Below are 13,323 nucleotides of genomic sequence, written 5' to 3' on the forward strand. Positions count from 1 at the left end.
AAGACATAAATCCTTTAAAATATTAAAACATATTAAAAAAACCTTCTTGGTATTGATATTAGTAATACATTTTTTAGATATGACACCAAAGGTATGAAAACCAAAAGAAATATAAAACAAGTTGGGCTGCAACAAATTAAAAAGCTTCTGTATGGAAAAGAAAACAATAAAAAAGAGTATTTTCTGATTTACAAAAAATATACCTGATAAGAGGTTAATATCCCAATTATGTAAGAAAGTTATTCAAATCAAAGGTAAAAATAATAATAAATAGTTTGAAAATAGGCAAAGACTAAAGGCATATCTTCTAGATGAAGTCATACAAATAAATGACCAAGAAGTATGTCAATATCACTTATAATATCTCAATATCACAAATCATCAGAGAATTGAAAATCAAAATCATGATGAATTATCACTGGATACCTGATAGAATGGCTCACATCAAAAGGAAGAGATAAGATATAATAAGAACATGAAGAAAAAGAAAAAGAAATCCTGTACCCAGTTGGTAAGTTTAAATTGGTCAATTATGAAAACCAATACAGAAATTCTTTAAACAATAAAATAGAAAAGGACTACCATACAATGCAACCGCCTCACTTCTATGTATATAACCAAAGGAAATAAAATCAGTATCTTGAACAAATATCTGCATCCTCATGTTTATTGCAACATTATTCAAAATTGCCAAGACATGAAAACAACCTAAACATTTGTAAAAGCTGAATGAATAAAGAAAATAGGGTACATATGCAAAATAGAATATCACTCAGCTATAAAAATTGTATTCAATCATTTCTACAACATGGATGGACATGGAGGACATTATGCTAACTGAAATCATTCAAGCACACAAAGATACTGTATAATCTTACATACATGGGGAATCTGAAAAGTTTAAACTCATAGAAGCAGAGATTACAAGGCTAATTTCCAGGGCCTGAGGTGAGAAAAAAAGCAAAGATGTGGTTCAAGAGTACAAACATTAAGTTACAAGACCAAAAAGTTTTGTAGACATAATGTATATCATGGTGTCTATAGCTAATAATAACGTTTTGCATCTTAAAATTTACTGACTGTAGACCTTAAGTATTCTCACTATAAAAAAAATAAGTAATTGTGAGGTAATATATATTTCCATTAACTTGGTTGTGTTAATCATATCAAAACATATAATATATCAAATAATTACATTGTACATAATAATTATATAGTTATACTCTTTTTATTTGTGAAGAAAATTCATATGACACACACAAACACATATATATACACACATAGATAAACATTTGAATGACACATTACCAGTAGGCTTCATACTAAATAAGAGAAAATTATAGAATTAGAGTTGGTAACAGTTAAAGACTGGGAGTTTAATGTATGCTCAGCCGTGTTCTATGCACCCCAAACATATTTCACAATTGTAGGGTGTTGCAGGGCTTAGTGGCTCACGCCTATAATTCTAGCACTTTGGGAGGCCGAGGTGGGCGAATCGCTCCTGGTCAGGCATTTGAATCCAGACTGAGCAAGAGCAAGACCCCATCTCTACTAAAAATAGAAAGAAATGAATTGGCAAACAAAAATATATAGAAAAAAATTAGCCGAGCATTTTGGCACATGCCTGTAGTCCCAGCTACTCCAAAGGCTGAGGCAGTAGGATTGCTCTAACCCAGGATTTTGAGGTTGCTGTGAGGTAGGCTGATGCCACAGCACCCTAGCACAGGCAACGAAGGGAGACTCTTGACTAAAAAAAAAAATGTAAAGTGTACATACATTAAACTATATTAAAATTTAGAAATTTGGGCACATAGAATTAAATTATTAATCACAGTCACAAAAAACCCCAGAATTTTGAAGTAAAATAACATTATATTTTCTAATATTTAAGGAAATACTTAGTGTTCTGATAATGAGCATGAATTTCTATAGAAACACATTTAATCATTTCACAGGATAACAAAAACTAAAGCAGAAAACATATAACATCTGCTTGTGGTGACCCTGGGATTTCTGAACTAAATACCAATATCACCACCACACTCACACATTCCAGACATGATGCAATAAATGCAGAGCAATTAAAAGAAGGTTTGCAGACAGGTGTGGAGGCTCATGCTTGTAATCCTAGTGCTCTGGGAGGGCAAAGGGGGAGGATCGCTTGAGCTCAGGAGTTCAAGACCAGTCAGAGCAATAGCAAGACACCATCTTTACTAAAAATAGAAAAATCAGCCAGGGACTTTGGCACATGCCTATAGTGTCAGCTACTCAGGATGCTGAGCAGGAGGATCACTTGAGCCCAAGAGTTTGAGGATTCAGTGAGCTACCACAATGCCATTGCACTCTATCCAGGTTGAGAGAGTGAGACTCGGTCTCAAAAAAAATTCTTTACCATAGATTTTCTCAAATATACACACATATTTCCATGTCCTGTAATGTAATGGAACGCAGTCAGTACCTGCAGTCCATTATAAACCAAGAGTAGGGCTTTTGTTCTCACTCTAACCTTAAAAGAACAATAAAGAAAAATAAAGTCCTTAGATAATTTAAGAATAAAGGACAGGGAAGCCTCTATCAAAGATTAAGAGAAAGAAACCCAGGCTTCCCAGATCCAATTTCCATTGAAGCAGAGTTTTCCAAAGCACTTTTTAAGGTCTGGCTTCTTCCTTGACCTTTGAACTTCTAATATGTGTCATCTGCTTTATTCACTCCCACCTACCTGAGTTTTTGGCTACTGTCTTCTTCGTCTTCACATTCCAAGGCTCTTTTCCTTGCTCCAGACAGGTGATCAGGTCTGGCTTAGAGGCAACAAGACCTGTTTTATTTGAAAAATGTAACATATTTTTTGGGATTCTTCCATTACCAATTGAGTACTGTGCTCAGTAGAGAAAGGGGAACAATATAGAAAGATTCTTAAAAAAATCCCAAAATACTAATTTCTAACAGACACTTTAGAATATTTAGAAAGTATTTAAAATTTGGGGGTCCTTAGCTCCATTGCCCAATACTGTGGAATCAAATGTTGGTTATGGAAATTGGAATTTAAGATGTGAGTAATAGCATCTTATCCCACTAATGTTTTGGAATTACCACTGACGAAGAGTGAAGGGTACAGATCAGTTCAAGAAAGGGAAAGATTCATGTCAAGATAAAACAGATTGAAGATTTTCTTTCCTATACCAACAAATTTTTCCTTGAAAACAAACATCTTAACTTCCATTATGCAAAGAAGAAAATCCCGGAAAAATTCTACAAAGTTAGAATATAAAATCTGTAGTATGAAATAAAAATTGTGTATTGAAATGATCTTTACCCATGAACACCAAATGTCTGTAGTTCTCAAGCATCACATCTCTATACAACTTCTGCTGAGCATTGTCAAGACATGCCCACTCCTCCAGAGAGAATTCTATGGCCACATCCCTGAATGTCAACAGTCCCTGAAACAAAACAAAACAAAACACATATTCACCAAGTGGTCATGTAGAGAATTCTTAATCTCACAGCTGGTGAAATAATGGAGTGAAGAGAACTGGTTCTGACTCATATGAATAACTGGAATTATTCAAGCAGACAAATTTTAACACAAAAATATTCTCTAATATATTATCTAACTCTGGAGAGAGAGGGTGACATAAGGTCCACAAATCTCATGTAGATATTATAATTTTCTGGATAAGGAATAAAATTCCAGTCACCAACATAGACATTTATATTTGTGAGTACTATATTTACATCATACAGGATAAGTTGTGTATATTTTTCAGATAGAAAAATCATGTTGACTTAGAAGGTATTAATGCTTCTTAAATTTTGCAAAGACTTTAATACATACAACAACAAACTAGAAATAATCCTAAAATACAAATTTTTGATTTCAAAAATTTGGAGTGAAGCCTGAGTTTCTGAATTTCTAACAAACTCAGCAGTGACATCATTGCTTCTGGTAGAAAGGAAATATTTTTCAAACATTCAGTAAGCAGCAGAACCTGGCTTCATCTGAGTTCACTGTTCCAGGAAACAAAGATGAGAGACTTTACTTTCCAGAGCAAGTAATATGCAAATGGAATCTAATATAAAAGAAGAGCTTCCACATAAACTGTGATGGTTTATGCTCATCACTAAGTAAATCTTCACAAGGTACTTCATAATTGACAGGAAAATAATTAACTCTATACTAGAAAAATGATAGAGAACACATTAACCAAGTGAATGAAATTAATACCAACTATAATACAACAAATTACTATCAGGTATCAATGCACACAGACATACCACCACTGCTGTGATATTTTGATATTTTTGGCCAAAAGAAAACAGTAAATTATCATCTGAATCTAATCATGAACATGAGTTTTATGCAAAGTTCAAGCTACAGTTATCTCTCATGTTCTGTCATCTCAAATAATGTATTTAAATAGTCTTTCTTTAGTATCCCAGAGAGCTAGTGTCTTCTAATTATTCTTTTTCGCAGAACTTTCTAAGTTATCTAAACAATTAATGTGTATTCCACTAATCTCTTTCTGCACAGAACTGATGGAGCATCTAGATAGAACATAAACTGTACATGTACCCCTTCTTCACTGATATCCTGGGGATTGAACTCATCTCCAATAGTAATCTTGGGCATCCAAGATTCTGCCTCCAAGATGTTCAACAGCAACAAAGGGAATATTTTCAATATTGCAAATTTTAAATTTATGGTGACAATTGTTCATGGTGCATAAGCATGGATGGAGAGAAGGCTCTGGCATATAGGGGGAGAATAATTTTTTAGAGCTCTTTGACTATCATTAAGAAAAAGAGGGAAAAAAGTATTTGAAATCAAGGCGTTAGGTAGGATCAACAATGCAAAGTCTGTACACAAGATATAACAAGAGGAAAAGTGAACATAGCCCTTGACCTGGGACACATTCCCAGGAGAACCAGCCATTTCTTTCTCTTCCTCCTTCGAGAAATACCTTCTTAGTTAAGATTATCTGGAAAGATCACACATGTATCTTGAGAATATGCATCTAAAGGTGTTCGCACAACCTTTTCCCCTGCTACCACCTCACCCACAGCAAAAGGACCATGGTGCAGAAAAATTCACACTTCCCATTCCTTTATCACAGGAGACAGTTAGAAGCAATGATCTCCTACATATAGATCGAAATTTGAGGTTTTTTCCTTTCCTGCCCTCAGCTTTTCTGTCCTGCCAAAGTCACCAGCAATTTTTGCTGCAGCAGTGAGAATATGGACCATATTGACCTGCCCTTACAAAACACAAGAAACTTTTCTAAAGAAGACAGAAGAATGCACAACAAACATATGAAAAAAAATGCTCAACATCTCTAATCATCAGGGAAATGCAAATCAAAACCACAATGAGATATCACTTAACTCCAGTGAAAATGGCCTTTATTAAAAAGTCCCCAAACAATAAATGCTAGTGTGGATGTGGAGAGATAGGAACACTCCTACACTGCTAGTGGGACTGCAAACTAATCCAACCTCTGTGGAAAGCAATATGGAGATACCTTAAAGTGATACAAGTGGATCTACCATTTGATCCAGCAATCCCATTACTGGACATCTACCCAAAAGATCCAATGAAACTTTCCAAAAAAGACACCTGCACTCGAATGTTTATAGCAGCACAATTCATAATTGCAAGGCTGTGTAAACTTGCCCAAGTGCCCATCAATCCAAGAGTGGATTAATAAAATGTGGTATATGTATACCATGGAGTACTATTCAGCTATAGGAAACAATGGTGATATAGAACATCTTGTATTTTCCTGCTTAGAGCTGGAACCCATACTGCTAAGTGAAGTATCCCAAGAATGGAAAAACAAGCATCACATATACTCACCAGCAAACTGGTATTAACTGAGCAGCACCTAATTGGACACATAGGAACTACAGTAATGGGGTATTGGGCAGGTGGGAGGGGGGAGGGAGGTGGGCATATAGATACATAATGAGTGAGATGTGCACCATCTGGGGGATGGTCATGCTGGAAACTGAGACTTGTAGGGAGAGGGAGGAAAGGGCATTATTTGAAACCTTAAAATCTGTACCCCCATAATATGTTGAAATAAAAAACAAACAAACCTTAAAAATATCTCTAATCTTGTGAAGGGAATCAGGTCAGGTATTGTTGACCAATCCTTGTGCTGCTAAATTGAAGATCAATGTTTCTTTAGTATTTACACTTCTAAACTGCCTATATATTGAGCATTCCCATAACTCCCTTCTCAGCTCCACTAATTCAATATAACTACTCATAGAACACAGCAAAACATTTTAATTACATTTTACAGTTTATTAGAATTGGTACACGCAGGAATGGCCAAATGGAAGAAATGTGCAGAGCAAGACAAAGTGGTGGGGCAAGACGGCACTAGAAACTAATGCTGGTAAATAGCTGTGATTGATTAAAGAAATCTCCCATCCTTTTTGTTCATTAAGAGCAGCTCACTACCAAGAAACGCCCTTTATGTTATGACTTAGATGATGCTCCCTATTTTACCTATCACAAAACCAGACACAGACCCTAAAAAATCCCATTTTTGCTTCACAAACAATTAGAAGAACAATTCTGTATTCACTAGTGTAAACTAAATACTTGCTAACCATATGGGAGCTAAGTTACTCTCCTTTTGCCAGGCCCCTGAACTGTCATCCTCCCTCAGCATTAACCAGTATATAACCCCACTCTCTGCCCCTCCTAAGAATAGTCTGACTTCAGGGTAATTTATTCTCTGATTTACCATCTACTTGTGCCAGCTGACATCCTGACATCTCCCTGAAATGCTGTTTCTAATCTCATTTTCTCTTTCCTATAAAAGGAAGCCCCTTTTTGCCTAAACTTTGAGATGCTTGCAGATCTTATATTTGGTGCTTCCCACAGTCGCAATACTCCTTCACAATAAAGACACTTCTCACCTAAATCTGAAATGGGGCCAGGCGCGGTGGCTCAAGCCTGTAATCCTAGCACTCTGGGAGGCCGAGACGGGCGGATTGCTCGAGGTCGGGAGTTCAAAACCAGCCTGAGCGAGACCCCGTCTCTACTAAAAATAGAAAGAAATTAATTGACCAACTAAAAATATATATACAAAAAATTAGCCGGGCATGGTGGTGCATGCCTGTAGTCCCAGCTACTTGGGAGGCTGAGGCAGGAGGATCGCTTGAGCCCAGGAGATTGAGGTTGCTGTGAGCTAGACTGATGCCACGGCACTCACTCTAGCCAGGGCAACAAAAGTGAGACTTTGTCTCAAAAAAAAAAAAAATCTGAAATGGTTGTATTTGCCAATGTCTAAAAACAGTCCCAGGACAATAACAGATGCACTCCCAAAAGGGGTATCACACAGTTTTCCATCCCTAAACCAACCAAACCTTCCAATGTGTCCTTGTTCCCAGTTTTCCAGGGGTCTGTAGCTTCTTTCACTATAAAGAGCTCCTTCCCTGGCAGACATGAGTAGGCTAGAACACCTAAGAGTTAGGTCCCTTAGGAAAAACTCACTGGGCATTCAATGACCTCCTTTTACAGGCTGAAGATTGGGGTAAGCTTGGAGGCCCTGGTTCCATGCCTCTGCTTCTCATTCAGGGTTACTCATTTCATTGTAAATAAAAGAATACCCAGTGTTTGAAGAATCTAGCAAAATTTCTTAAACTCAGTTTCTTAAACTCAGCAAAACTTCTATAAACTCAGGTTTATAGAAGGGAGGACAATTCAGAAGGGAAAATACTCAGACCACAGTGTTTTTCCTCTGCTCTTACAGGACAACAACCAACACAGAAGATTTATAGGACCAAATGTGTATAAATTTCTCCCTAATAACAAACAAGCAATCACTTTTACAGCTAACTGTCCTCAAATACAGCTCAATCTGATACTATTTGACTGAAGATAGTGTCAAATCACACAGGTTTAGGATTCAACCCCCAAAACTATCCCCCCTTTCAGACACCAGTTGCATGTCCAGGAATCCAAATCTTCTGATAGACCAGCCTCAAGTTGGAGTTCCATGACCTCCTCTGTATATTTGATTCATTTCCCAGACCAGCTCACAAAGCTCAGGAAAATACTTATTATATTTACTGATTTATCACAAAGTATATCTTGAAAGATATAAACAAAAATCCAGGTCAGGAGATACATAAGGCAAAGTATGGGGAAGAAGGGGTGCACAGATTCAAGCCCTTGACAGGCTCCCCACTTCCAGGAACCACCACCTGTTCAGCTATCTGGAAGTTCTCCAAACCCTGTCCTTTGGGATTTTTATAGAAGCTTCATTTATAAGCATAATTAGTTTGCCCATATAAGTTATTTACAATCCAATTAACCTTCAGCCCCTCCCTGCTACCCAAAGGCTGGGAATGGGACTGAAAATTCCATCCCTGGAAACAAATGGCAGGTTTCCCTGGCAACCAGCCTCCCACCCAGTGATTTCTGGCAGTTTTATAAAAACTGCCTTATTAACATAAGCTCAGAAGTGTTTGATAGGCTAATTATAAATAACAAAAGATTGCCTTTCACCTTTACCATTCAGGAAATACTTCAGGAACCAAGAAAGAAAGGCCAAATATTTTAACAAAAAGATATTGTTATTGCTATAGACATTTAGAAAATAACAAAGTCTACGGGAGCTGAGAGCCAAGAATCATGCATAGAAAAACAAAATATATCTATCATAATATCACAGAAATTGTAAGGCACTTAAATTTCATATTTCTAAAGGAAAACCAAAAGTATTTATCTCTTTTAGACAATAAGTAGGTCATTTATTATTTTCATTATAACAAATCATTTAGGAAACAATGGCATGTGAACTCTTCTAAGAGTTGCCAAATCCCATCTCATAGGCTTTATCGTTAAACTCCAATATCCAGATAACAGGACACAAAACAGAGTGATCCACTTTCACAAATCCTCAACCCTAAAAAAAAAGAAAAGAAGTAGAAATAGGTGTGTGGTGACTCTTGGTCACTCACTAATTTTTTGCCCACACTACCTTGTGGAAACCTATTCATTTTTCTGCAACCAAAATGGAACAAAAATTTGTTTCTATTTCAATTGCTGGGTATACTTGCCAAAGCAAAGCCCTGAAATTCTATTAAAAATAACTGGCAGGCTGGGTGTGATGGCTCAGGCCTGAAATCCCAGCACTCTGGAAGGCCCAGGGGGGCGGATTGCTCGAGGTCAAGAGTTCAAAACCAGCCTGAGCAAGAGCAAGACCCCATCTCTACTATAAATAGAAAGAAATTAATTGGCCAACTAATATATATAGAAAAAATTAGCCAGACATAGTGACCCATGCCGTTAGTACCAGGTACTTGGGAGACTGAGGCAGGAGGACTGCATGAGCCCAGGAGTTTGAGGATGCTGTGAGCCAGGCAGACACTAGAGCACTCAATGTAGACTAGGCAACAAAGCGAGACTCTTGTCTCAAAAAAAAAATAAGTTTTAAAAATGCAATATATAAATAGAGTTTTTCTGAAATCTACTTTTTTTTTTTTTTTTTTTGAGACAGAGTCTCACTTTGTTGTCCAGGCTAGAGTGAGTGCCGTGGCGTCAGCCCAGCTCACAGCAACCTCAAACTCCTGGGCTTGAGTGATCCTTCTGCCTCAGCCTCCCGAGTAGCTGGGACTACAGGCATGTGCCACCATGCCCGGCTAATTTTTTATATATATATCAGTTGGCCAATTAATTTCTTTCTATTTATAGTAGAGACGGGGTCTCGCTCTTGCTCAGGCTGGTTTTGAACTCCTGACCTTGAGCAATCCGCCCGCCTCGGCCTCCCAAGAGCTAGGATTACAGGCGTGAGCCACAGCGCCCGGCCTGAAATCTACTTTTATATGACTCCTTTTTATGATGACATAAAGACTACACAACTATAACCACTGAATTATTGAATTTGGTTTGCTGTCTCCTGGACTTTTTGAAAGTCTTTGATTTAAGCCCTCCTGATGGACCTCAAAAACAAACCATAGATGACTGCTCTCAGAACCATAAATTGCAGTTTGCTTTAATAAATACTGTCACCTTTTTAAGTGGTGCCTTAGTTTAATTTTTAACATGAGAGTGGAGTGGTGGGGACCCCAGGGGCTACAGATCCTCCCACGCATGAACCCTGCAGCCCAGCTTAAATTCCTCCCTGATGACCCTGTAGTCACCCCACAATGCAGGGGAGACGCAGGGCTGCATCACAGAACTACCCAGATGACTCCCACTGGGCCACAGATGCCTGGGAGGATGAGACAGGACACTCCTGGTTCCAGCTGCGGCCCAACCCTGCTCTAAGCCACAGGGGACTGAGGGCCCAGCCGGCCTAATGAGTCCCTTGTCCGCAGACTCCGGGTCTGGCGGGAAGCCGGGGTCCTGCCACACCAGTTCCACTGGGTTTCAAATCCCCTTGCACAGCCGGCCCCACACACTCACCATTTTCCAACTTCCGTGGTGCCCTGGGATCCTTCTTGCAGATGTTTCAGAACCCGCAGTTCAGAGGGTGACAAAGGCTGAGGGTTACCTGAGTTCCCCAAAGCAAAGAAGAAGGAGCACTGAAGACAAAAAGGAGCGTGGAGGACAGGCAGGAGACAAAGGCCCCTCACCTCCCCCCCCCCCCCCCGCAGGTCCCGGAAGTCCCGCCCTTCCACTGCGTGCCTGATTGGAGAGTTCCCATTCCAGGATTTCTGATTGGCTCGGGCTCTAGGCCACACCCCTTAGAGCCCTGATTGGCATATAATGGGATCCACCTACTAATGGCAGCAACCAGGGCTTTCTGTCTGCTCTGGGACCTGTTGGTACCTGCAGCACATTTGCATTTAACCTTGTATGTAGGTTATATCCAAGCCAGGCATGGTGGCTCACGCCCGTAACCATAGCACTCATCTCAGGAGTTCAAGACCACACTGAGCAAGTGGGAGACCCTTGTCTCTACTAAAAAAATAAAAATAAATTAGCCAAACAACTAAAAATAAAAAAAGTTTAGCCAGGCATGGTGACACATACATGTAGTCCCAGCTAATCAGGAGGCTGAGGCAGGAGGATCCCTTGACCCCAGGAGTTGGAGGTTGCTGTGAGGCAGGCTGATTCCAGGGCAATCTAGCCCCAGGTGACAGAGAGAGACACTGTCTCAAAAAAAAAAAAGTTATATCTACTTATGCATAATGTGTATTGTATTCAAAATTAGAAACTGTATGATGACAAACATTTTAAAATTTCAGATTCAGTAAAGGTTGTATTTTTTTTATTTCTTAACTTTTCTTATACACTTTGGTAGGTTTGGGAATTTTCTGCTGTCCTAATCTGTTTGTCTACTATCCTCAACACCACACTGCTTGAAATATAGAACATTTTAATGTGTTTTAATATGTTATAGGAGCAAAAGTGCTCATTGTGTGTTTTCCTCAGGAATTTTGGCTATCCTTATATGTTTGTTTTTCCATGTGCAATTTGCAAAATCATTGCTGGCTTTAAAAATGTGACAGAATCTATTATGAGATCCAATAAATGTTGAAGTTAGCTTAAGGATAAAGGACGTCTTTATATTATTGATTTTGTTTTGTTGTAAACCAGTGGATCAAGGTGACTTGGACACCAGAATCCAATCAGCCAAATTAGTTTATTGATACCTGCACAGGGGCTGTCACCACTCCATGCAAGGAGGGAGAAGCAGCCATGAACAAAGCCTTTGTGGTTTTCTTATACCTTAGGGGCTGGCAGCTATGCAAGGGAGCAATCACAGAAGCAGAACTTTGTGGATAGTCGTTAATCAAGAGAACAATGGAAAGGTACATTGAGGGACAAGGAAATTTTCCTGGGACAAAGAACTTTTCCTGGAACAGGACCCATCTATTCTTTTTGGGAACAGGCCTCCTTGACTCCCTTCCTCCTCTGGGAACTTCCTCCAGGAACTTTAACTAATAGTTAGAGCAAGACTGATTCCATTTTAGATTTACAGGAGCCATCTTTTGTCTATCTACTTTATTCTCCACTGGGATTACTAGCTAATCAAATTCTTGATTCTACAAGGTGATCTGTGTCAGGTAATGTTTGGTATTGGGTGCTTAAGACCAACAGCTTGACTGCTTGCACCTGGTTTTGCACAAATGCCATGATAGGGTTAATTATGAGGGGGCCACAAGTAAGCCCTAGGAGAAGAAGAATTAAGGGGCCTGCGAGGGCAGATACTAGGGTTGTTGGAACAAAAACTGAAGTCATACCAAATTTTAATATGGTTTTTGGCGTCAGCGTTTTTTCAGGGGGCTATAGTTTCACAACCCCAGTGCTTACAGTAGTAATATGTGGCTCCTCCACAGCCTATAGCATTGGCTGGGCATGTGTAGACCTGTATATTGTTTAGATTGTGATCTTTGCAATGTGATGCCTGCACCAGTGGCCTCACCCCATAGCCTCCCGTGAAAGATTTCCACCACCGTACTTGGTTAGGGAGGTTTGGGCCCATGAAGTCACACAGATCAACCACAAAAAAGGGTTGCTGATTGGTAGCGTTTGTCCAGGCAATCTCCTGTCCATCCTCCATGTGCAACAAAATCCAGGTATATGGGGACATGTAGTGGGATGTGCCCCAAGTCTGACTGGTCCAACCCAGGGGAGTTGCTGCTAGGAGCAAGAGGAGGACTATGGAGAGTGTCGGAACAAACGTACCTTTAGAACACACGCCTGTGTGTTCTATTTTCCATGTTTTTGGTATCTGGCTATCTTGGGCCCTTTTCACTTGCGTATAGTGAACCCAGGTCTTCTTTCCCCACAACCTTGATAGCTGTGGGAGTAGTGAGGATCACAGGGTATGGTCTGTCCCACCGAGCTTTGAGGGAGTCTAGGTTGTGTCTCTTAATCCACACCCAATCACTGGGCTCCAAATGGTGAAGCGGATCCAGACCAGGAGGGAGAGGCCTTGTGTCCTGCTGGGCCCAGACAGCTTTTTGGAGGTCCGACCGGAGATGCTGGAAGGCCTGTAAAGAGCTAATAAGGTTATGGTTACTTATGGAGGCTAGTGCCTCTTGCCTTAATTTTGGCAATATTGGCAGGGGAACTAGGTACATGATTTTAAAGGGGGTGATTCCCGCCCTGTAGGGAGTACAGCGGGTTCGCAGTAAGGCAAAGAGGAGTAGGCTAACCCAATTTTTGCCAATCTCTAAATGCAATTTGTTCAAAGTTTTTTTTTTTTTTTTAATGGTCCTATTTATTCTTTTAACCTGCCAGGAACTCTGAGTCCTATATGCACAATGCAACTTTTAAGTAATTTTTAATGCCTTGGCTACTGTTTTGGAGATCTGGGTAGTAAACACCAGGCCATTGTTGGACTCCAATGC

The 13,323-nt window shown here is 39.5% G+C and overlaps 1 protein-coding gene across 1 annotated transcript in view; it reads right to left on the reverse strand.

Moving 5' to 3' along the window:
* LOC142865710 (uncharacterized) overlaps window positions 1-10,586 on the reverse strand; it is a 28,039-nt gene extending 17,453 nt beyond the window's left edge. Inside the window, exons 1-3 of the mRNA XM_075998901.1 lie at window positions 10,427-10,586; window positions 3,314-3,440; window positions 2,720-2,815 (exon numbers count right to left, since the gene is read on the reverse strand). Coding sequence (XP_075855016.1) covers window positions 2,720-2,815; window positions 3,314-3,440; window positions 10,427-10,429 — 226 coding nt within the window. The 5' untranslated portion in view covers window positions 10,430-10,586. The remainder of the gene's footprint in view (window positions 1-2,719; window positions 2,816-3,313; window positions 3,441-10,426) is intronic.
* Between the last annotated feature and the right edge of the window lie 2,737 nt (window positions 10,587-13,323).

The sequence above is a fragment of the Microcebus murinus genome, chromosome 31 (genome assembly GCF_040939455.1).
Source record: "Microcebus murinus isolate Inina chromosome 31, M.murinus_Inina_mat1.0, whole genome shotgun sequence".
Classification (NCBI taxonomy): domain Eukaryota; kingdom Metazoa; phylum Chordata; class Mammalia; order Primates; family Cheirogaleidae; genus Microcebus; species Microcebus murinus.